The following is a 26,918-nucleotide window of genomic DNA, read 5'->3' on the forward strand; positions in this document are numbered from 1 at the left end:
TCAGGCACACCACCAACATCAGCCAGAAAAAAAGCACAAAGCTACACGAATCTTGTCACTATGAAGTGGTTTGTGTTGTTTGTGACTTTTGCGGTTGGATATGCATTACCCAGAAGCTCATCACAGGTTGACATTCCTAATTTAGGAAGTATTGTAGGCTCCACCACGGTAACACGAGGAGGAAGAACAGTCCATCAGTTTCTGGGGATTCCTTTTGCACATTCTGTTGGTGGTGAGGGAAGATTTCAGGTAAGTAATCTAATATTTAAATTACTGAAGTTTGCAACACTGCTTAAACCATGTAATCGTGGGAAATTGCTGTAGCTACGGGTACTAAAAGCTATTGCTGTAATGCTATAAATAGAGATCAGCGTTGCCAGACTCACAGCTCGGAATTATTCCAAAACTTGTTGGAAGTTATGCTAGATTCGGTCAAATTATGCTAGATCCTCATAATTACTAATTCAGGAGTTTGAAAAGAGAAAAAACGAAGTTGAGATACGATAACGTAACTTAAAATACGCAGAACGCAAGAATGCGTCGATAGAACTCAATACTTCACGCACCAAAGCTTTAACTCAACTAAACTAGTGCAGTCGTTGCCAGAATCAGTGCCGTATATATCGTATAAATGAATGCAAAGTGTTTGTTTACATATTTTGAAAGAAAATTATCTCGCAGCATAAGGGGAGTTGGGAATTATCTGCGGGGAGCGGAAGATTTTTGGTCGGTCTCGGACCTTTCATTTCAGGAATAAAGATGGTCATGAAGTCAGAAATAAAGATGGCAAAGTTGTCAAAAAGTTGGGGGGGGGGGGAGAATGGCCCCCATAGCTCCGCATATGCCTCGCAGTTAAAGGATTAGAAAACCCTGGGTGGAGACACCAAAAAAGCCCAAAGCCGTTTCTCACTTACTTCGGAAAATAAGACTGGCTGTATTGTTTACCGACTGTATGAATCAATCGAAGAGGATACATTTCTGCCGTACTTTTCCTTTCCACGACCAACTTCTTTCTCATCTCCAGGTTTTACGGCTTTTTAATAAACTTGCTGAAATTATGCTAGATTTGGGCAGGATGCTAAAAGCAAGATGTTAGATGCTAAAGACATGCAAATTATGCTAGATCTAGTATCATTATGCTAGATCTGGCAACGCTGATAGAGATGCACACGAGTCGAGACATGTTGAGATTCGAGATTCAAGTCGAGACACACTTTGTAAAATTCGAGACGAGTCGAGACAAACGTATTTCTCGACTAGATATTTTCGAGTCGAGATTGCTCGTAAAAATCTCGACTCGACTCGAATGTCTCGAAAATCTTTCTATGATTTTTAATAATATTTTGAAGAAAGTATTCACTCAGAAACAGCATTGAAATCAATTCCAGAATTCATTACTTCAAAAAGGTACAGAACGCACAAACTTAATAGTTAATCTTTCGTGATCAAGATTTAATTTTCAGCTCAATTCAGTTAATCAAAACTAATAATTAATGTCGTGATATTTGATTGTACTTCAAATATAATAATAATAATAATAATAATAATAATAATAATAATAATAATAATAATAATAATAATAATAATAATAATAATAGATTATCTAGTTTGTATAAAACTATCATGATAAAGTGAACTTCGCAAATTCTCTGAATGAGCAATTGGCAGTCTATAGTAATTTAGCATAGTTATAATTATTGTTTTTTCGTTCCCATGAACGCAATAGGGCTACATAACTTCTATTGCTTCGAGACCGAAATACTATCGATATAAACCCGTCCAGGCGATAGCAGCGTCACCTGGTGAGGAATGCCTGCTAGTCACTCACACGTACGATGCATGAAGTATCAGTGAGAGTGCTGGCTGTGTGTAGAATGGGGAAGGCGCGCAATCTATCTGAGTTTGACACAGGGCAGGTTGTAATGGCCCGTAGAATCGGCATAAGAATTTCGGAAACTGCAAGACTTGTCGGGTGTTCGAGGAGTGCTGTGGTGAGTGTCTTCAACAAGTGGCGAAAGCAAGGGCAGACGGCGTGAAAACGTCGAGGGGTTGGGCGCACCCCACCTCATTACAGATGTCGGACGTCGTAGGTGGGCAGACTGGTAAAACAGGACAGGCAACGAACTGTGGCGGAACTAACATTAGACTTTAATGCTGGGCAAAGTACAAGTGTGTTTGAACACACAGTACACCGAACACTCCTAACGATGGGCCTTCGCAACCGACGACCCATCCATATGCGAATGTTAACACCAGGACTGAAATGAACACGTGACCATCGCCACTGGACCTTGGCGCAGTGGCAGAGTGTAGCATTGTCTGATGAATCCCGATACCTTCTTCATCATGACGATGGGAGGGTACGAATCTCTCGTGTTCCAAAGGAACAGCTCCTTGACACATGTACTGCGGGACGAAGTCAAGCTGGCGGCGGCTTAATTATGCTCTGGGCAACATTCACGTGAGCGTCCATGTGCCTAGTGGAGGACGAGCAAGGCACCATGACGGCCGAGGCGTAACGAACACTGCTTGCAGACTATGTTCACCCCTTCATGACGACCATGTTTCCCAATGGTAATGGCATTTTTCGACAAGATAATGCATCATGTCACAAGGCCAGGAGTGTGATGGAGGGGTTCGAGGAACACAGAGGCGAGTTCCAAGTGATGTGCCTGCTTCCCAACTCGCCGGATGTGAACCCAATCGAACACATATGAGATGTGATTGAACGTGACGTCAGAACGCATCGTCCCCCTCCTCGGAATTTACGAAAATTAGGTGACCTGTGTGTGCACATGTGGTCCCAACTTTCTCCAGCGACCTACCAAGGATCATTGAGTCCATGCCAAGACGTGTCGCCGTTGTTATCCGTGTCAAAGGTGGTGACAATTAGGTTGGTAGTCATAATGTTCCGGCTGATGTGTGCGTATATTTTAACTCGTATATTTTGTCTCGACTCGAATTTCGAGACGTCTTGTCTCGAATTCGTGTCAAGTCGAGACAGAAACATTTTCGAGTCGAGACATTTTCTCGAGAAGAGTCGAGACAGGCTTAAATGTCGACTCGACTCGACTCGTGCGCATCCCTACCTATAAAAGAGAAGGAAACAACCATTTCAAATATTTTCCACAAATAAGTCATTTTCATCAGTGTTGCGAACTTTATGAATGTCGATTATATCTACGGAACGGTTTGAGATTCCGAAATGCTGTAAATGGCAAAATGATTTGTTCTCCCGATTGTAAATCATATAGGTAAATAGATAGGTAAATGATACTTATCTAAGAAGGTAAGTATGTTTTTGAAATAAAACCTTTCGAAAAAGTTTATATTTTCAAGCTCTTGTAATTTTGTTCATATTCAATCTAAACAAATCATAGCATGACCATGACGTTCAACGTTAAGATACTTTCGATGCATATTATCCTGTTCGTCTCCGTTGTGCTGTATGTGTGCATAGAGGCTTCCAAACTTTGGATGTTTGTGATACTATTACATCCTTAGTTTGTAATGCTGAATAATATATATGATACTTTAAGTTTTCGTTTGACATGTTGATTTGAAATGCATAATAATCTGACGTAGTACTATTGGAAAAGTACAACTTTATATTCGGTTGGCAACACTATTTGTTGAGTGTTTCTGTTTAATACGTACAAAGATGTTCCCCTCCTTATAGTTGCTTCCTGCGAAGTTTCTCTTTTCTCTCTTTTGGTTTCTTCGTTATCGGTTTAACTTTGCACTGGCCTTTGCGTTGTCTATAACTTTAAACCGACTGCATTAGTTTCATACGGAATAGGATCCAGTAATTGGGCGAAGAAACTCTGGATTTCTTAAGCCATGCTCTTACTTACACATTTATTTTGTTAAAAGTTGCAAATAGTATGTGCCTCATTATTAGGAAAAATCAAACAATAGATGCAATCTGATAGTTAATAGTGTATACTTTTCATATATAACACACAAATAAATAAATAAATAATCTATTCCAGCGTATATTTTTCATATATAACACATAAATAAATAAATAAATAATCTATTCGAGTGGAATAAAAACTATTCATTGCAGCAGATAGGCAACGAACGACATTCTTTTTAACGGTATTGAAACTCGTTTTTCTTATTTTCTCGAAACCTACGCATGAGAGTTTATCCTCAAGCATGACACTTTGCTTAGTTACTGAGATCCATCAACTGTTATATACATTTTATCTATTTCAACAGAAATTAAAGTTTACGTGTTATTGATAATCTTGAACTATATGTCAATAACCATTCTATGTACTCTGTCATATTCCTAGTATCATAATGAAGAGGCTAAGCAGTTTAGTCAGTTTCACCTTAATAAGTGGCATGGTTCTTCTACAGCATTAATTTTTAGGGTAAAAAAAATCCCGAAAATCATGTACGAGCTCTTATCTATCTATTAAAATGCTACAATAGCAATGAAAATGCCTGAACCCCAACTTCTAACTTTGGATTTCAAAGGTTTGATTTACGGTTATATGTGATTTCACGTTTAACAAATACAAATATTTTAAAGTATGTGTACTTTAAATAAATTATTTAAATAGATCTTTTTTTATAAAGTTTATTTTTTAAAATTATTGTTCAAAGCCTTTGTATTTTAATTAGCCTTCTCCAAAATCAATGCAAATGGATTGTGCTGCCATTTTCGGAGTTCTTTTCAACTATATGTTTGTGGACGTTTATATGTTTGTGGCCAATCCTTTTGACAATGAGATTTCTGAAACTACAGGCTATAGAAAGATGACGTTTTAACTGATAGATTGCAAATTTTGCGTAGATTGTCCAGTTCTAATTGAATATTTAAAGAACATGGCCATTATTTCTTTATTACATTTTCAACAGTACACTGGAAGTGTTGAAATTAAAAAAAAAAAAAAAAAACTAAAGCATCATATACTATGCATTATACATTTTAATACCACATTGTTGTATATAGGGGTTGCATATGCATCAGGCGTTTATTTCATGGCCAAATAATAATGAAAAAGGAAGGACAACCATTTCTCAATTCTAAGATGAATCTTTATTTTTGGAGTTTTTTGTCAATGAACACCATATATAACTGACATTATAATTAATCGTATTTGTAATGTATTTGCTTATTACATACTGCATGCAAGGAGAAAGAAAACACTGGTCATATATGAATGATACTCCAACCGGAAGTAGGCTCAAATCTTGCAATATTGAAAAAATCTCCCCCTTTATGATACCCCCTTGCTGATTTCTATCAAGACGTTCTTCACTTGTGTCTGTAAAGAAACATGTACACATGTGAGGAGTGACAAGGGGATTCATACTCATATGTGAATGATGCGCTGTGTAGAAAGCAAAGGTTCAGCTAGTCTATGTATTAAAATGCTAAGTTTATATGTTTGTCCGCAATCCTTTCGACAATGAGATCTCGAAAACCATAAGTGCTAGAAACGTGCTGCTCTAACTAATCGATTTCAAATTTTGTGTAGATTGTTCAGTTCTCATTTAAATTTTCAAAAACCGCGTCGTTGTTGTTCTGTTCAACATTTTAGGGTTAGTTTTGAGCCCATAAAATTAACATTGTTGCATTTCGAAGCTATGGTGTTAAGCAACCAGTAGAGAAGTTACGTATGGCGGGTTGACGGGCATTGCAGGCGTTTTGCTTAAATCTGAATTGCAAAACCTATTGTATGCTGGCAACTTCAAAGGCCTCGAGAGACGCAATGAGGCGTACTCGGACAGATATGGATTTATTAAAAAAAAATATTTCCACTTGATATCGTGTTACTTCTACAATTTGCTACAAACTCACTTCAACATCTATACATAGCAGTTCACTTCCTTTGTGAGTCTTCTGTCCTTTACTTGTGTGAGTAAGGAGACATGCACAGTGGGAAGGAGATTCATGGTTATAACAGAACGATACGCTGAGTAGACAGCGCAGGTTCAGCTAGTAGTAATTTAATCATATAATTTTGTTCTGCTTAGTAAGATCTATCGACTTGTATATGTCTTATCTCTGGACATTTTTTCACATTAAACGCTGGTAATATTGTAGAATTTATGATAGTAAATACTTTTTCTTCTATATTTTGTATTAGAATAGAATTTGTAATGATAACGATGTTACATTTTCATTGAAAGAAAAGAACAGTCGCACTAAACTGTTATACTTTATTTTCTTATATATATATATAATATCAGGCCGTGCTGCAGTTATTACTGAAACATTTACGAAGCATGAACAAAATTCGAAGTACAAAATAATAACAAATATGAAATACGAAATAAATACAATAGCCGTAGTTTTCGGGAAACTTGCAAGACTTTGCACAAGAGTAAACTACCTCGTGTGGGTTTTTTAAAATGAGGAACTAATTACTGCCCACATTATAGTGTTATTAATATTGGCAATTTTACTTTTCGTATACCTATATATTTTATATATATAAACATACATACGTACATACATTCAGAGAGCGAGAGAGAGAGAGAGAGAGAGAGAAATCTTTAAAAAATTAGTAAAGTATCCCTTATAGATTTTTAAGAAGAAATGACTTATGCTAAATTATAGGATTATTATTGAAATCATGTGAACAAAATATCCTGAGTATTTTTTAAGAAAATCGTCTAAACAAACTTACCTAAGGATAAACTACAGCATCCCTTCTGGACTTTTCCTATAAACAAAACTGATGTTACGTACATTATAGAGTTGTTAGTAAAATATTGATTTATAAAGTGTAAACGAAAACTTTAGAACCGCTTCGAAGAAAATCTGAATTATTGATTTTCACCCTCCAGGAAATTATCTTTATTTTTGAAGTAAGAAGAAAATTTGAACCTCCCTCTGCAGATCCTCAATAAAAACTTTAAAATTTAGTCTGGGTACATTGAACAGTGTGGCATCTAGGCGTATATACATACAGCGGAACGAGCAGATGGATAGGCATCCAAACATCCCTTTTTCATGTATGCAGGAGTCATGAAACGTGTAAATCCGTTGAAATATCGATTTATTACGATCTTCTGTTCTACTTTCTTCTCTCTGATCATTGCTCAGAAGTTAAAAAATTGTATCAGCAAATACTATAAAAAAAATAATTTCATTCATTTTTATATAATCGTAGGACGTTAAGCTAAAAGATTTCGTTTCATATTTATTCTGGAATTTTAGTATTGCGCGGTGATTCTGAATGAATTCATAACATACGATATTTCAATATTTTCACAATAAACCTAATACATTTTTAGGAATAAATTATTACGATCTTTTATAGCTGGATATTAGTACTCTTTACATTTAGAAAAAAAGTCGCTCTTATACTTCTGATCTGTATCCACTCCTCGTGTTGTCTCGTAGATTACAAAGTCATAGGTTATGAGAAATTTAAATTTATCTTTTTCGTCTTAAGAAGGGTTACATAACGATTTGTAGATGGTTTGCTTTGTTGGCAAATACTTATTGCACTCACGGAAAAAACATAGCCTGTTAACATAATCATAGGAATTTCAGATGTTCAACTACGACTTTACAGTGCCAATTTCTGACACTTGAAGTTCAGTTTCTCCAGTCGAGGGGAGAAATAGTTTTATTATATATCACTGCCTCTTTCATTTAATCATCTAATACCTGACATTAGAAACTCCTTAAAGTTAATTTAATGAAAATCTAACAGGTTGAAATTTAGGATTTTGTAGCAATGAATGTTTGTCAATATTTAAGACACTACGATGGTTAAAAGTTCAAATAATTATAATAGTTGTAAATTAACTTTTAATTTCTTAACAATTATTCGTGTTTTACTTTTTCGATGATACTATTTGAACAAAAAGAATTCGTTAATATGTATATATATATATAATACTGATAACGATTTTCATTAATACATTTTGTACAATTCATTTATTCAATTTTATGGAAATATACGTTACAATTCTATTTTAATTAATAACTTTCAGCCTCCAAAGCGCATAGAACAATTTAACTCTACTTTCGACGCAACAGCCCTTGGTCAAAGATGCCCTGAAATTAGTCTCCCCGCTCAATATGGATGGCCGTACTTCAGATATGACCCTGATGCTCCCCTTGAGCAACTAACAACACGAATAACAGACGACCCAGAAGACTGCTTAAATCTCAATGTCTTCACACCACAGGTAAGGATAGAAACTTCGCATTTATTTCTACTCTGGAAGTCACTAACTTCAGTTTATACTATAAAACTATTTCAGCTTAGTATGATTTTAGCCGAGTATAACCATGTTCTTACTTAAAAAAAATGAGCAACAAAAATAGTTAAGTCATCTTGCATGGAATTAATCTTGAAGGCAATTTATCAGTTTCAAATTCAAATTTTCGTTAAAATTTTAGTCGAATACCATAATGTTTTACTAAGATGATTTCATGACGTCTCTTCTACATTGAACACTTGATTATATTTGCCAAATCTAAAGTCAGCTTGTTGACTGTCTTTCTCATCTTGATGAGAAACTTGTGTTTTTAAATTCTACACAACTTATTACTTAAACTTAGTCTGAGATTCCAATCTTTATTTAAAAAAAACACCTGTTCGAGAACAATTATTTTGTTTCAAAAAGTGTTTTGTAAAGGTTCATAGCGACTAAATTTGCTATAATTTTTAGTAAGGGTTTAATTTTAAATATTGTGTCATGCATAATGGGAGAGGAGAGCAAAAGTGTAAACGTATATATGCTTATTCAAGATGTAAAGTGACAGTAGACTGATAAAGAAAGGAAAAGGGCTTTGTAAGTTTAATAATAAGTATAAAAAATATTTTCTTTTTATGAATTGCAATTTTAAGCTTTATAAACACACTGTAGTCCATCCGAATATTTTACATTCTCGATTTAAAAATATAAAGTCAATTGATCAAGATTATTGGCATAAGTAAATTTACAACTCCAGAACTATGTGCAGCCAATTAAAAAGATTAACTACCAATAAAAGAGAGACACATAAATACACTATTAAAATATTTTAAATGTACATATTCATTTTAGTTGAACATGAACTTCCTTATATTTTAGTTGAATTCAGATGCCAAATTGCCAGTGTATGTATATTTCCATGGAGGTGCTTTTCTATTTGGATCATCTCATGAATACAAACCCGACTACCTGCTAGACAAGGATATTGTGTTAGTTGTTCCTCAATATCGACTGGGGCCTCTTGGTGAGTTGTTTCCCATATTCAAAATATATCAATTCAGATTCAGTTTCAGGGTGTTCATTTTTTTTAAAATTATATAGGTAACGAAAACCAATCTAATTATTACAATAAGAAGCTCTTAGAATTTTCATAGAAAATATTTGAAGAAATTAGTCAATTAGTACTTTCTATTATATAATTCATTTTTAATTCCTTTCTGATATTGGTGAAAATTGTCTATTTATTTTTTTGTTCTTTACATCTCTAATTGCTATAGCTTAAACTAATGTTAATTCCTCATTCCTTCTAATATACACTAACAAAGATGGTTCATTTTGTATAAGTTATAGAAGTTCTGCTAAGTCCGAATTCATATGGCAAGTGATTAATATAAAGGCAAACAACTTTTATAAACAGACAATATTTATCAATCTTCGAAAAATTTGCAGATCGCAATGAAACGGAATACAAGGCACAGATTGTAATAAGCAATTACGTAGAATATAAGTGTTATCCCGATTATCGCAAAGTAAAATGAAAATTGTGCGTTGTGTTGACTCAATTTGCATTTGGATGACGCAATTGGACCATTCGCTCTAAATAATTTCAAATTACATTAATAACTATAGTTTGATTTTACTATCACATGCAGAAACTAAATTTCGAGAAAGAATTGAAAATGAATTCTTATTTTGAATATTTAGAACATGAATAATTAGAGTTGAACATACAAGAGCATAGTAATATAACAATGTTATCGAACGCGAGTGCAGTTGTCCAATTCAAGCTCTCAGCTCTTCACAGAAATCAAGTTGTCATGTGAATTTAATATTGTTTGTATATAGGAAGATAGCAATTGTAAACTAATATATCTAATCAATATTCTACTAATATTATCTGTCAAGAAAGTGAATGTACACCTGTTTGTGATTCTGCCATACCTGCACCAACTGGTCTGAAGTAAATGATAATTAAATCAGTCAAGTTTGTAGTTTGATGAGGTGAGGCGATGAAAATCTGAAGCACATGCTTAGGAGGAGCAGACGTTGAAAATACAAATTATACATAGTAGAGATAAGATACAACATAAAATAAATACGAAAAAATCTATGAAGAAAAGAAATGTAAAAGATTAGAAGCAAGGACACAGATTGAAATTGCCTATAGACACCAATTACAACGTTTTCACTGTGAAATGGTCAATATCTGATGGGTAAGGCAACAAACTACAAATCCGTTCGTCCAATAGAGATTTTTTTTTAAGTTGATAATTTTTGCGCTGTTTAATAGACAGTTGCCAATGCTAAAGTAAGATAGACATGTTTGTAGTTGACGATGAAAATTACGTTTATATAATCACTAATACGGCAATATTTAATGTCTCTTGCAATGTGGACTCTCAAAACATTTCCAATTGATAGTTACAAACTTTGGTATAATTGCATTTTTTTAGGACCTTTCCTGCACCAAGGTTACATAAGGACGGGGATCATAATTTAACGTGGGTTCTAAACCAGTCGAATCCAACCTGGAATCGAAGTCGGGACCAGGCACACCAATTGTGGCATGGAAACGTGTTACAACATTGGGTTTGTTTCGAAATTTAAGGGGTTGCTTTATATAAACTACTTGGTGGATCGAACAGTGTTTTACACAACTTAAAAGTCCACAAGGAGTTGTGACAACTCATTTATTAACTGATTATAAACATCAGATAAGTATTATATTTTAAACAGGAACATGCAGTTGGTTGAAAGTTCAGGAACATACAGTTAGTTGAAAGTTAATTTAAAATTACTTGTAGACAGGTGGCAAATATACAGTAGATTTATATCCGTTGTTTGCTTCTTTCCTTGTATAGAGATTTCCAATTTCTCATATATTTTTTAACCGACACATAACATAATGCCTATGAGAGTTATTTTAGTAAAAATAAGTTGTAGGCCCGAATCTCACAAATCAAAACGTTATTGCCTTTGAATGCGCTCGGCTAACACAAAGGGATCTGTTTAGTATATTTTAAGTGATTAAACTTCAAGTCTTGTTCTATGGTAATTGGTTTTGTAGTGCAAAGCATATTTTTAAATACCTGAGAAGTTGTACCACCTCCACATGACAGAATATTCTAAACCTAAATCCCAGACCAGTTGATCTCCTTATAAGAATTATTTTTTGAAACAGAGTGAAAAACAAAACAGTTATAATTTCGATTTAAGACGAGGAAATGAACCAGTTCCGTCATATCGCTCTTTCTGTTATTGTGAATGCGGCAACACAGCCCCAAAGTCTAACTGAACACTTGATACTGTCTGAAGCTACTGTTAAGGGTTACTTGAAGACGTTCTTAGCCACAGCTATTAGTAGAATGAAGTAGGAAATAGGCTCAAGATTTGGTTAAATTATTTTTCTTTGTTTCATAGATACTTTCGTATTTCTCTTATATTGTTGTCATTTATCTACATTATATGTTATTTGCATTTACATGTCACTTATCTACACTATATATTACTTGTATTTACAACTTCTTCTCTCTTACGTAATGTATTCAAAACCTTCATTACCCTCCCAATAAAACTATAGTTTTGATTAATTTAATTCTCATATTAGCTACACCATTCAGTACAGGAATGTCAGAATCATCAAGAGATGTATTTTTTTCTTGATAGATAGTACACTGTGTACATTCAAGAAAGCGAATGGAGTAAAAAAAAATAAATAATAATTAACATTCAACAATTTATTAACCATCTTACAGGTTTCCTTTCTCTCAATGTGGATGACTTGGCTGGCAACTATGGTCTTTTGGATCAAATCTTGGCTCTTCAATGGGTTAAAGATAATATTCAATATTTTGGAGGTGATCCCGCACAAGTGACAATCGGTGGACAAAGCGCTGGTGGTGCCAGTGTTAGCCTTATGAAGTACACTCCATTAGCTAAAGGTAAGAGTGTTTCAAGATAAAGAGGATGAAATTAGACATACATTTAATACATTTTGGTTTATAGAAACGATGTTTTCAATTTCTTTCTTTTTTCCGACGAATGGCTAAACAAAAGTAAAAAACAGTAGACAATACAAATCAGTTTATAATACTTCACGGTAAAGGCTACTATGAAAAATTTACCTATCACGGATACAAACAGTTCTTTCTCGTTCTATTCTTTAATCTTCTAATCTTCTAATCTTCTAATCTTCTAATCAGCTATTTGCTGACAACATGTGGAAGCAACCAAATCATATTCGAATATTTCAGTCGGGGAAACATCGTCATACCATATACGTACAGTATTCTTATTTTCTTTCCTAGTAACACTGCAACATGGAATAATAAACAGATATTCGAATCCTGATCTCTCGTTGAAAAGAAAATATGTACAAATTTTAAAATTATGTTATCAAATATATCTGACTGTATATAAACATCCAGCTTTTATGCAATTCTACAATACACTTGTGTATTCGTGATTTCCTAGGAGTGTTGATTAAGTGTAAATAGCGAATTTCAGGAATGCAAATCAAGTGGGAAAGATTTCGAAACTCTACTTTCAAAGTCAAAAGAGTCACATTTGTAATGAAACGCATAATCTTTAACGTTATCATCACTTTTTTACTTTCATTCTGCAAAAAGGTGGACATCAGCTTTTCGGTTTTCCAGTTATAAAGAAGATGCACAAATTGCAAAAGTAAACACTTAACTCTACGAACATCTCGAATATTTCCTCGAAACAAATTTTAAACTATTCTTAACTTGATACTGTTTTTAAATGTACACAATTATTTATTATTTACTATTTATTAGATTTGTATTCGAGAAAATTTACAATGACTTATTCAAAAACAAGAAACAAAATTCAAATTTGTTTACACACACACACACATATATATATATATATATATATATATATATATATATATATATATATATATATATATATATATATATATGAATTCAAGTAAAAATTCTAATGTTAAAGTTATAGATGATATTTGATCTAAGACGACTAAGCTCATTGTATCTTTTGAAACTTGCATTGGTGATAAATAAATTAATGAAGAGACGTTTTAAATGTAAGACTTAATTTTTACACAACATAGCATGAAGTAAACTTTCAAGGATCTGTTATCAGCTAAGAGTACAATGAGATGAGTTAAATAAATGTAAGCTTTTTAATAAAAGTACGAGTTGGATTTAAAATTGTGGCAATGGTCTCTCAAACATTAGACACACTGTGCATTTTCAATAACATGTAATAAGACTGTGAGAAGGCATATGGAAATACAGTATGACTTTACGCATACAGCATCTTACACAACTGCCTATCTTCAAGTTTAAACTTACCTTTCCAAACTCTTTTAAAAAAAAGTAATATAAAATGATATAACTTACAAGTATATTGATTGGTATTACAATATTAGTAAATTTCTTGATATCTAATTGTTTTCTTAGTATTCCAAAGTATTGTTTATTTATAAGTCTTGTCATTTAGTAAATAATTGTAAATATATGGTAGATTACAGATTTATGATAAATTTTCGAAAACAAGTTACCTGGTTCAACAATAATAAATATTGGATTTCTACGTTTTCATAATATAAAGCAATATACTGTGAAATATACTAATTATACTAATATTATAATATTATACATTTATTTATTTACAAAGTTCATAATGCCACGTCGAAAACCTCACAGTATTATTGAAATAATATTGACAGCTCTCAAGCCGTACCCAAAGATAATCTGTTTCGATAAATAGGCTTCCAAGATAAGTTTTAAAGGTACACTCTATATGTCCATGTCTGCTGCAATCCTAACTACAGGTTAGCAGAGAGATCTTTAAAAGAAAAGTAAATTCTTTAGTTTAAAATGAAAAAATAAATAAATAAAAAAATAAAAATAAAGTTCTTCTAAAAGAGTACATATCTGTATGGTAAATATATCAAATATGCTTAAGTACATATTTTCACTTTCAGGATTATTCCATCGAATAATCGCTCATAGCGGTTCAGCCATGGCACCTTGGGCTATCGATACTCTTGATCCCGTTGAAGCTGCTCGCTCCATAGCAAAGTGGGCATTCTGTCGCCAGACTGATGTAGCAGAACTTGTTAGTTGCTTGAAAACCAAGAAACCTAACCAATTCACTATGGGATTTGGCCTAACAGCAGTAAGTTACCTTTCTTCAAGTTCTGATAAACTTGTTAATATTAAAATTTTCTCAAAATGTTATTTATGCAAAAGCAATATTGATTTATTAAAAAGAAAAAAATAGACAAGGATGTTCTAGAAAATATTGGGGATACTCCTTAAACACTTTCCATTACAAAAGTCTGTAGATGATATGTTTAGAAGGTGATGGCACATAGCAGTTCTCATTGAATGAACTCCATAGAAGTCCATGCATACTCTATAATCAGTAACGCACGACACTGTTAATTTATTATTGGTTTGGATCCCACGTTAATCTGTAGATCCACGTTTCATATAGCCTCGCGTCTGAACGGGACGCTAAACTCCAAATCAAAATCTAATATACACCACATAAAAATTTCAAATATGACAATATATATATATATATATATATATATATATATATATATATATATATATATATATATATATATATATATATATATATATATATATATATATATATATATTCTTTATGCCATTGGGAATATTTACAGAGCTTAGGGTTAAAATCTGCCAAGAATGAAAGTCTGGATTAACCCCCTTCCTTTAATTTCAAAAGTATGTTGCACGACAATTGTTATAAAACGCTTGATTTTGAAGTAATGTTATATATTTTCTTTGAGGCGTCCCAGTCTCCCCGTCTGCAGGGAGTTAAAATAAGTAAAGAATAAAATAATGGACTCACTCTCCTACCTTTTCATTCTCCTTTCCTCCTTCACATTTTGTTGGAGGTTGAAATTAGTGAGAGAGACAATAGCTCATTTCAACATTGCACGGCATCACTAATATAACTTACTTCTCTTCCTGTTTTCTTTTTTCTTTGTTACATTGAGTACAGTAGTCATTTCTCTTATAGTTGGGAGCCATGGCCAAGGGTAAACTTGGTTTGAGTGGAGCTCTACCTATTGTTCAAGTGGCTGGAACCAAATACTTAGACAGGAATCCACAGGACATAGTATTGGCAAATGCGGAACTTACAAGTGTTCCTATGTTACTTGGAGCTGTTGAAAACGAAGGAATATTTGTGACACAATGTAAGTACTTTTATACGGGGAGAGGGGAAGCAATAACACTGACGCGAGAACTTCTGCATTCAGAATACACTTTTGACACCTTATTTGTCACATTAGTTACGTTAAATTCAAGACAGAATGTGCTATAATGTGTCAAATATGTATCTAACAATGATGTACAATTCCATTTACTTCAGTGGCATACACAATGGTGGTTTCCCCTTGAGGAATATAGGAAACCCCTACTGTGCATGCCACTGAGGTAAATGGAATTGTATATGAAGCACGAGTATCCTGAAAGGATGTGAGATAGAGTATTTTGAGCCTCCGATTACATTCTGTGTACGTCACTGATTTATCGAAGTACTTCAACTAGATATGAGCATATAATTAATAGTAATATTTTTATTTGGTTTAGATTGGAGTGTCATTGATGTAAAAATTCAAGATAGGAACAAGGTTACTACCATCTAAATTAGGGTTTTTCAACCTGCGAGTCGCGAAGATAAGCGGAAGAGATAAATATAATTAAAATCTAATTCCGGAAAATATTTTTAAATATTATTTTGAATTTTATTCTGATAGCCATGTTTTTATTTTTATACATACTATTAAGAACAACAAAAATTAGGCCTACTAAACATTTTCAACAGGTGCAGAGTTGTTTAAAACTCAATTTAAACGAAAAAGGTAGGATATGAAACTAATGAGAATTGCATATTAAAATACAAGAAAAATACAAATCCAACTAACCCTGCATATTGAAATACAATTAAAATTGAAAGCTAATGAGATACCTGTATTGATTTTGTTACAAATAGCTGTGTAGCGTTTGTTGATAAATCAACAATGGATAACTTATCCTGCCGGCAATAAAAGGGATTGCTTTCGTTTAGAATCCTTTGTTGTTCTTTGCAAAACTGTACGCATATATATGTGAGAGAGTAGTCTTTTTTCCAGCAAGTTGGCTTAATGAAGACAGCTTTTTGGTGTGGGATTTTATTTTTCCTAAATTTTAAATGTAAACAAGTTGTCTTTAACAGTTTTTGGTGATACTGAACACATATACAACAATATACCAAATTCACAACAATATGAGGTAACTCAAAGCAGCACCCTCTCGAAAATTAAAATATTCAATAACATTTTAAACAAGTGTCCAAGTCTTTTTAACCAAAATTAGAAATCACTTTTTTTTTTATCATTTGATTCAAAATTAAGGGAATTATGAATTTTTAAAATTTTCAAATGACCTCCATTTTGAAACATATGACGGATCGGATTCGATATTTGTAATATGAATGAACTGACGAAATCTGGTTTTAATCCATTCGCTTTTAGAGCAATTACTGTATCCACTATATAACAAGAAATGGATTCTACTATTATAGGAATAGGTGGATATCGTGACATCTCCGCAATAGGTACGATATTAAAAATCCAACACAAGTTTATTACAAGCCAGAAATTATAAGGGAGTTGCTGGCAAGAAGATGTGATAAAATGGGGGTCGTGATAGGAATTAGGTTGAGAACCACTGAACTAAACCATCTATATTACGGAAAAATAATTTGTATGAAATAAACAACGGCATATCTCCTCTATCTACTCCGAAGAGATATTTATTGCTAACATCCGTGGCAAAACACTCCATTGACAAACACGAGACAAGATGAGTTCTACATTGTTTAATGAAAGAAATATGACTTTGAACATAAGATGAATATCAATTCGTAAAATAATTATTTGTATTATTTATTGTGTCCTATTTGACTTCTTTTCTGCCCTATAAATTAGTGTTCACTCCTTCTTAGTTACCTTTCAGAGGTGAATTACCTTTAGGATAATTACATTCACATTGTCAGATTAAGTCAAGTTTCTGGAAACGAACGAAAGGATTACATAATAACTCTAAGAATATATTTTAAATAACAATTCTAACTTTGGTGTAAGTTTTACAAGAGACTCAATCCCGGTGTCTCCATAAAATAATCCAATCAATCACATTTCAGTCTTCAGAGGAACAAGCATTTAATTAAGAAGTGTTTAAATGAGCCAGAATAGCCTTTAGAAATACTTCTGCCTTTACATTGTCTTTAAATCAATATCTGGTTGCTTGGAAAAACTTTCAATTTATAACATTTGGGTAACATTTGAGTTTTGTGCGTAGGATACCATTCTTTATAATACTCCCGCTGAATCTTGAGGGGAACATTCACTGGAACATATTAGTTTGGTCCAAACCCTTAGTCTTTGAAAGCGCTGTTCGCAGGATTGTAGTCTATGGTATATACAGTGGTATACGCCGTAAGCCCTCTGCTTGAACTTAGTCATTAGTGTATAATTGATACTTGAAGGCATATAGTACTTTTGTTTCGTTTATGTTTGTTTATTTATGTAATCGGGACATGACTCTAGTGATAAAGTTATTATATCACTTTTTTTTACGCTGTTCTTAGTAGCCGCTGCTTTCATGTGAAAAGAAATCGTTTTTTCTTACCTTGCGATCACAAAGAGCAATAGAGGGGGAAAGAAAGACAAATGGAAATATTACGTCAGCTCTATCTTTGTCCAAGTTATGTTGTTTTGATCAGTGAATATCAGTACAAAAGCTTTGTTTAACTGTAGCATTTGTATTTCCAACCTACTCTTCACCACATTTTTTAAAAAAATCTTCTGGTACGTACATCGGGTGCGACTTTCTCTGTTCCTTCTCGTAGTAGGTTGGTTCCTTCTACGTACCTACAAACATATACATTGTAAAAGTTCTGCTAGGTAGAGCTAGGTTGATGAAATTAGAGTCTGGAATTGATTTTCAATATTGATTTATTTATAAAAATTCTTTAATAACAATAGTATTTACAGAAATACTTTAGTATATCATTTTCTATTGTGAGGTAGAAACTAGGTAGCCCATGATCATGCGGTCGTGGTTACAGAGCCCCGATGTAGGCTAAGTAGAGTGTTGTAGGTATCCCCAATGATCCGCAGCAAGCAGTGAAGGGGATAAAAAGTTACAGAGTCCCGAAGCAGGCTAAGCCAGGAGGAAACGAATAGCCAAGAGTCCCGAAGCAGACTAGAAGCTTTGAAGTTGGATTCATTTAGGCAGGGCGCCCTGGCGGTGGTGGCGCTGCTGCTGCCATATTGTTATGTGATTTGTAAAAAGTGCTGTTACTCTGTCGACTGCTTTTTGTAGTAATTCCACGTGGCGTGTAGTACTCCGACGGTTGTGGTGACGTTTACAAACAGAAGCATATAACATTGTACACAAAAGCACGTACTACATTACAATATTCTTAATGGATTGATTTTTCTCTATTGTCATAGTATTCTATGTATGTCATGCTAGTCATAGATATTCACAAAACAGCGTTTACCTTGTGAAAATGTTAGGACTACAGCATTGGCTGTTCGTTCCATCATAGAACTAATTGTGGATTAATAGTTTCTAAAGATAGATAAAGGGAACATACTACGTAGTTCATTGTTACTAAAAGATACATTTTTCATTAATTATAGTGATCCATAGAACATATTTGACGGTAAACAAGGTTCTGAATGACACAGAATTTCTAAAACATCAATTTCTTGGAGATCTCCTTCGGTTGTTTGGTAAGTAAAATATCTTAATTTGGTAATAAAAGACAAAATTATAGGAAAATGGTATTAGATAATGACAATAATTTATCCTTAACGAGAATTTACAAAATAAAAGGTTTCTAAACATATTATTATTATTAGTATTAGTATTAGTATGTGAGCTTCTGCATAGTGTGGCTAAATCATAAGCTTTCTTACCTTTGATAAGGGGGATCTGGTTTCAATTCCAAGTATGACTTCATGTATTTCAAATCTTGTATTAAGCTCGGTTCTATTTTTGATATCGTAAGTTCGATGCACAGTGGAATTGAGTCTCTCTCTCTCTTTTTCATTTTGGACGTATTTCATATTTAAGATCTCTATTTGAAGCTCCTTCCACAGCTTAAAAGATTCATGTCCACATATTGTAAATAACTCTTATTGTTTAAGAACCCACTGTTAACTTTTCCTCAAGTACTTTTAAACTTCATATCTTTTCATCTTCTATAACTTTGGTAATTGGATTTGATTCCCTTGTGTTCCTAACGCTCCATATAGTTTTATTACGAAAAGTAACGTTAAATTCCAAACGAACAACTACAGCAATTATGAGAGGGACAGTGTTTAATCGGCATATTATAGTTGAACTGAAACACATGTACATTTGTCTTTAAATTTTACATTTCGCCCTATATTTTGATGCTCGCTACGATTATAATTTTTTTGTACATTGTAAAGAAAACTTTTTAATTGTATAAGTTAGTGTCATTAGAAAAGTTTATTGGTATTGAATAAATTTGTATCAGGCAGATTTTTTGAAAAAAAAAAAAAAATACAACCTATCCACTAAAAATAAGTAGAATTACAAAATGATTTTTTTTATGTTAAAGTTTATGTAGAAAGAATAAGTTGCAGTTTCACTTGTATACCACACGAAGAAGTCTGGTTTCTATGATGTGATATTTACTCAGTTATTATTTTAACCGGAAATGGTAGTAAATTTGTACCACTTCCGTTTTTAGTAGAGATATTAAGATAAGAGATGGAATACATTTTTTGGTACGTTATTGATTGAGGAAAATCGCTTTTCGCTATCTATTAAAGTTATTATTCTATCTATTAAAGGCGATTAATGTTAAAACCAGAAGTGGTTGATTTTTACCACTTCCGGTTTGAATAGAAGGTTAAGAGAAAAAATAGTACTTATTCCTGGAAACGCTATATCAATTCTAAGAAGAAAACGTATTTCACTATCTGTAATCGTTTCGGCTTTATGTAAATCAATATTAAAACTGTAAGTTATACTGAATTACTGGCCCTTTCGGGTTTACTAGAAAGTTAAGGATTGAGATGTAATATATTCATGGAAGGCGTAACTGATTGCAGAAAATCGCATCTTTCTATCCACTACCGCTTTTGCTCTATAGCAATCAACGTTAAAACCGGAAATGATTACTTTACACGTATACCACTTCCGGTTTGATCGGCTCCAAAAGCAAATTCATTTGCTAACTTTTGACCCCTCTACATTTTCACCAAATTTGGTAGTGATTGGTTAAAACGAACTAATAAACCAAACTCTTTAGTACATTAAAAATATAACATAAAGCATCAAATACTAAAAAGAGCAACAATAGTACACAGCAGAATGAACAAAACAGTTCTATCTATCATAGAATAGTATGCCGGGTCGACGGTGTTCAATTACTTGTAACAGAAAAACATACGAACAAAGCATCAATGGCGGCTCGTAAAAGAAGTACCTAGGTAACATTCGTTAAATTTAGACTGTATTACTAGAAGCTAATTTTTGTCTAACGTTATAACTTTTGTATACAAGAGTTACGACATTAGAAAAGTTTTCAAAACTTTGCTTGTAGCAATAAAATTACGAATTTAACGGATTTGGCTTCCCCCATGATCCGCTACTGCATACAAACATACATTCATCTTTATATATGACTTTTGTATTGGAAAACCATTATTTACTAATATTTATTGCTTTTACTGTTTAAAGGAACCAATGATACCTATCACGTTGTGGTGTACGCTTTACTGGAGAAGTACTTTGAGCCAAATCAAATCGGAAATTTAACAGCAATGTGGCCAGGTCTTATTGATGTAAGTACAACAAATGTGATTTTTTGTATTTGTGTGTGTGTGATCTAATTAACATGTTAGGCCACATTCTTACTTTTCCAACAGCACCATTCCGCTTAATTGATTAGTTTTTATATAACAATTAGGCCTACACATGAATGAAAAGGTTCATAACAAAATCTTTTAAAATTTCAAAGATTATTCAATATATATATATATATATATATATATATATATATATATATATATATATATATATATATATATATATATATATATATATATATATATATATATATATATATATATATATAATGTGTAAGAGCTTCTATCCTTCGCAGTACTCGAGACTATCAAACACATGATACTGTATCTGATATTCTTGTTGTGTGTGACAAGTATCTTCAGTTGATACTAGAGTTTCAGTTCATTAGAATAAAAAGCTCTGGATTATCATGATTATTAGCAACAAAGAAAACACTTTTTAAGACCACGAAAATTAGATTTTCTTAATTATTTCTAAAGTTACGCATGAAAATTTATCTTCATGCAAGGATAAAAGTGAATCTGAAAAGGTAAGGGGAAGGATGACGTCACGCTATCCTCCGCGCCTACACTGTAATTTTCAGGAAGTGGAGGGATGCCATAGATATTTTTGGAAGTGGCAGAACGGCGTCCTCCCGAGTTCCCCTCACTTCTATCCCTGCTCTCAAGTATATAATTTTGTTTAGTTCGATATGATCTATCCATTGATATAAATGGCTCATCTTTGGGCAATATTAAATGCTTAAAACAAAGATTAAAATTTAAGAGTTACTCGTAATCATTATTTAAAGCTATGAGTGAGCTAACCATACCGTGGATTATCATTTTGTTACTGTCGTAATAAAAAACTTGATGAAGGAAAACTTTAGGGTCAGTTTTTATCTTAACATCATAGGTGGCGTGGTTATTGTAAAACATCAACTTTAGGGTTTAAAAACATTTTGCTACTCACGAGAATTTAGGCTACTCATATCGTTTTGTTGAGCTTAACGAGATCTATCAACTGATTTTCTATGTCTCATCTTTATTCACTTTTTTGCGTTATACACTATTACGTCGACAAATTTGAAGCTTAATATATATAAAAAACTATAATCATTCTTGTTGTTCTGTATGGTTGTGAAACATGGTCGCTTACTCTGAGGGAAGAACGCAAACTGGAAGTATTTGAGAATAAAATCCTGAGACGGATATACGGACCCAAGAGGAACGGGAATAGGAAATGGCAGAAACTTCATAACGAAGAACTACATAGCTTATACGGTTTACTAAACAACATTAGGGTCATCAAATCTAGGAGACTCAGGGGGGCAAGTCGTGTAGCCAGAGTGGAAGAATTTAAGAACGTTTTCAAAATGTTAGTTGTAAGTCCAATAGGAAAACGACCATTAGGAAGACCTAGGTGTAGATGGGAGGACAATATTAAGATCGATCTCGCAGAAATAGGAATACAAAGTAAAAACTGGATCCAGTTGGTCAATGATAGAATGCAGTGGAGAGCTTTTGTGAGTGCGGCATTGAACTTATGAGATCCATAGGCCATAGTGTTACTTATCTTGTTTGTTTACTGTAGAACTATGATTTTATACAAGTAAAACTTCTATTATAATTAAAATATTATAGTTACGAATATTCTTATTTCATCTCATAACATCAAGTAAATACTTCATCCAATTTGGTCAGAAAGAAAGGAAGAATATGGGTATGCATATTAAAACGGTAGTGCTTCAACTCTACATAGTGACTAGATTATTCCGGACTGTTTCAAGGAGGAAGTAAAATCACATTTACCCCAGGAGGCATTAAATATTAGGGAATAAATGTATTTTGAAGAAAAAATGAAAGGAAATGGATGAAAAAATGAAAGGAAATCTTTTGCATAACATTCCACGGTTATTCCCTTTAGAACAAAAGAGACAGGTGATTAATGAAAGTGAATGATAATGAAAGAATTGGTGGAATGAAAATGTGGAAGAAGAGGGGAAAATTCCGACACATATACGATGTTATAAATCACAAACTCACGTCCTGGGATCGAACCAGGATTCCTTATCCCCATCTACTAATGAGCCATCGTGCCTCGGAATTTTGAGTTGTTGAGGTTGTTCGACTTCATGTTATTATTATTATTATTATTATTATTATTATTATTATTATTATTATTATTATTAGTTTATTAATTTATTTATTTGAATGAACTCTAATTGTGTTTCTTTTGTATTTTTAGTTTTGTGGTAATATGTTTATCAAGGGTCCTGTCTACAAAGAAGCAAAATACAACTCCCTAAGTCAAGACACTTACTTATATAGCTTCAACTATCTAGGCAGTCGACAACAACTAACGATAGCTGAAACATTAGATCCATTTCCTATCAGTGGTGGTAAGTAATTTTTTTTTAAAAAAAAATAATGTTACACTTTAGAAGTAAAAATTCCTTACAAGTTAACTTTTGAAGGTAGACACTCAGATTAACCTAGAGATATTGTGATAGTTTTGAAGAGCCCCTCGCAAGGTTTCACGATCGAGTTATTATAATATGTAAAGAAAGAAAAGTTTCACTAGAATTACTGTATGTTAAGAATCAAACTTGATTATGTAAGTGAATATGTATAAGTCTTATGTATGTAAGTGAATATTTATTGGGGAATAACTATTCCAAGATCTAAAGAGAACTTACATATTTACAGTTTCACTGGCCAAATGTAAATCAAGTTAAGTTTGAGTGATATCTTTCTGTTTTCTTTTTAAGTAAATATTGATAGTACGAGCATACCAATAATTCATAAAATCTTGTTAAGACATGTACATTAATATTTTTTTATTATTTTAAAAACATTTGCAAATAAGGAGTACATCCAATATTATTTTTCAACTGTTTTATCCCAGAGCAATTTTCCTATTTGAAGGTACCTATTTGACTAAGTATAAACTGAACAAAGAGAAAGTTAGAATGGCTACTTCAGAAATATTATTTCCTTTTAATTTAAGCTCAAATTAAAAATGTAGTTTCTGAATTCTGTTCAAGCCCAATGTAAGGAAAAGGCAACTACAATGCCTACAGTAATTTCTTCCGTCACAATCCAGATTTGTACATCTATAAATGAATCTTTTATAGATTTTAGACCCCCAATACTTGTAAAAAAAGCTAGTCATACATTTACTTTCAAATCTAACATCTTAAATCAAACTTTTTTAGGAATTGACCATTCAAGCGACTTGAGGTTCTTATTCCCGAGTAAAGCAGGGTTAACTGAAGAAGAGGAAGGTGTTTCAAAGAAAATGGTTGATCTTTGGACAAGCTTCATTATTAACGGGTAATGTATAATTTGAGACTAATTTTATAATTGGTACTACACAGCATATTTATTTACATTTGTAAAAATCTCAAATGTACAGATTGAGAGTTACTTATTCTAGAATATTTTATTTTTACAATAATCAAAGGTTAGTTGGGAACTTCGTTCCCAAACCCTCACATTTGCTTGGTCTACAGCTTTGCACTTATATCCTTAATATATAGATATCTAATCTTAAAGGATTTCTAAGTATGGTCATCTTATTATAATAATTAATTGCAAACCCCACTCATTTCCCGCCTTTTCTCTTTCCTGTAAGAGTAATATTAAAAAAATGCTAAAACACGTCTTTAATTATTTTAAATGAAAAATCTAAATACCAAATTTTATGTTTATAATTTCAACTGATTTAGAGATATGGTCATCTTATTTTAACAGTTGGAAGCCTCCCACTCTTTTTCTTTTTTTTAAGGGGAATTAACATACGCGCCTTTGGCGTAGAAAGACCCGGCTTCTATTCATGACTTGAGCTCATGTGGTTCGGATAACACATTAAATTGTAGGCTCACGTTTCATATAGTCTCGCTTGCTTGAGCGGTTTGGCCTTTGCGTTGATCAATCAATCAGTCAGTGAGGCTACCTGCCATCACTTTCACTTCTTTTTTCAATAATGAAACACACTACACATCTTTTCTGATAGGATTTTACTGCCTTTTAGTTGCTGAAATTTGCATTGGAAATTGGGCCCAGATTTGAACTTGTCTAAATGTCAATAGTCGCATAGGGATAGTACTAGGCAAATTATCGATCCATATATCTTTTCTATAAGAAAAAGTGAACCCAAGAGACACATATGGGCAGGAAAATGTAAAACTTTCGTTCATATTGACCGTCTATACTTCGTGAGTTCTGGTCGTAATATGATTTAAATGTTTATATACTTCGCGCACCACTGTTGTTTATGATTCCAATGGGTTAGGGAGTTTAAAATCCTAAATACTTTTAAAACGTAAGGAATAATTTTTCGTAAGTTAGAACTTGCTCTCAAATATATCTAAGAATTTATTAAATAACTTTCAGTAATCAATTAATATGATTACCTTGTTCGAACTAACCTCTATCTATTTGTTCAACATATACTTTCAATCCTAAGAATATTCTGAGCTTTACTCAACATTTGACAAGGTAATCTATCATTGTTAAACAAATTGAGAAGAAGAGTCCAGAAGAAAAGTCCGACGTACGAAGTTGCTTTAAGCGAAATATGAATATGATACACACGGCAGCAGAGTGATCGAAAACTGCTATCTGTTTATGTACAGTATTTGCAATGAGGTAAACTTATGGATCAGAAGAAACATACAATGTGATGAGAAGAACTGGTAATTTAATCCAGAGTGATAAAGGTCAAGGTAAAGGCGTATTGGCAAACCTGCTGTTTAATGTAATCCCACAATGGAGTATCACACTATGGCAAATGGGGACTTCAGCTTGACCAGTCTAGAGGTACGGTGACTATAGAAAACCACGTCCAATGCATCTGATAGGAAATACTTCGTTAAAATATTTTCACATGGCAAGTAAATAGTGGACTGGTGCTCAATCTTGCTAAAACAAAACCTGATTGATAAGCCTTTCGGCTTGCACTCGAGAGACAAATCAGTCCCTCACTGTTGTAGTACAGGGTATCTCATCCTGTACATGGATGTAACGGGACTCTTGGATCACTATCGATTTATGGACAAATTCCTGACAATGCACCTTTTCAGCATGAGACTATGTAAGTTGAGACCTATCGTTTGAAAGTGGAATACAAACCATCACTTGGATTTGTATCCGATGCAAGGGAATCGAATCTCAGACTATACTTAAAGAAAATACTCATGTTAGCTAGTCAACCACGTCAAGACACAGAACTTAAAGTGATAAGTGATGTTGAATGCATTCATCTATGCACACAACTTCAGATGAGTCAAACCCGTTCAAACGTAAAACAACCATTCATACAAAATAACTCATATTAACACACAAAACAGCCTGAAAATTTCGTTCGCAACGTTCTCAAGAAAGACAGTTTGATTGATTAATGGGTGTATCCTAAGGAGGAAAGAAGTTAAAATTTTTTCATAAACCCTTCTTCTACCCTATGCGTAGAGCGGACATTTTAACTAGTTATATTACCGTATATTATAATATTACTGTATGTATGATATAAATATATCTTATTATATTATATCTTTATCATTAGGAAACCTGAATCACCTAATGGAGTTCCTGAGTGGCCACGCTACAATATTGACAACGATGCTTACATGAAAATAGACTTAGACTTTGTGGTTGAGAAGGACTTTTCTCAGCAGTACAAGGCAACAATAACCGATTTTAAACTAAGACACCATTAGAACTTTATTGTAGCGATAATCTCATCAGGATGCAACAAAACTAAATAGTGTTGATGAAAACTTATTTAATACAAAGTCGTTAGAATAAGTTATAACAGCCTAATATATTA

At 33.0% G+C, this 26,918-nt stretch overlaps 1 protein-coding gene across 1 annotated transcript; it reads left to right on the forward strand.

Moving 5' to 3' along the window:
* On the forward strand, window positions 1-26,918 carry LOC145691844 (cocaine esterase-like). The gene is made up of 11 exons (XM_081767159.1): window positions 1-249; window positions 7,969-8,166; window positions 9,058-9,202; window positions 11,934-12,119; window positions 14,153-14,346; window positions 15,229-15,406; window positions 18,905-18,997; window positions 20,982-21,085; window positions 23,337-23,490; window positions 24,307-24,424; window positions 26,655-26,918. Exons 1-11 carry the CDS (start codon window positions 61-63, stop codon window positions 26,806-26,808), a joined length of 1,713 nt encoding a protein of 570 aa, XP_081623285.1. The 5' UTR covers window positions 1-60; the 3' UTR covers window positions 26,809-26,918.

The sequence above is a fragment of the Thermobia domestica genome, chromosome 8 (assembly GCF_964235325.1).
Source record: "Thermobia domestica chromosome 8, izTheDome1.hap1.1, whole genome shotgun sequence".
NCBI classification, from domain to species: domain Eukaryota; kingdom Metazoa; phylum Arthropoda; class Insecta; order Zygentoma; family Lepismatidae; genus Thermobia; species Thermobia domestica.

Coding starts and splice junctions, on each gene's coding strand:
- LOC145691844 (XM_081767159.1), top strand. CDS start 61: ATGAAGTGGTTTGTGTTGTTTGTGACTTTTGCGGTTGGATATGCATTA. Junction 15,407..18,904: donor AGGAATATTTGTGACACAAT/GTAAGTACTTTT, acceptor CATTAATTATAG/TGATCCATAGAACATATTTG. Junction 24,425..26,654: donor ACAAGCTTCATTATTAACGG/GTAATGTATAAT, acceptor CTTTATCATTAG/GAAACCTGAATCACCTAATG.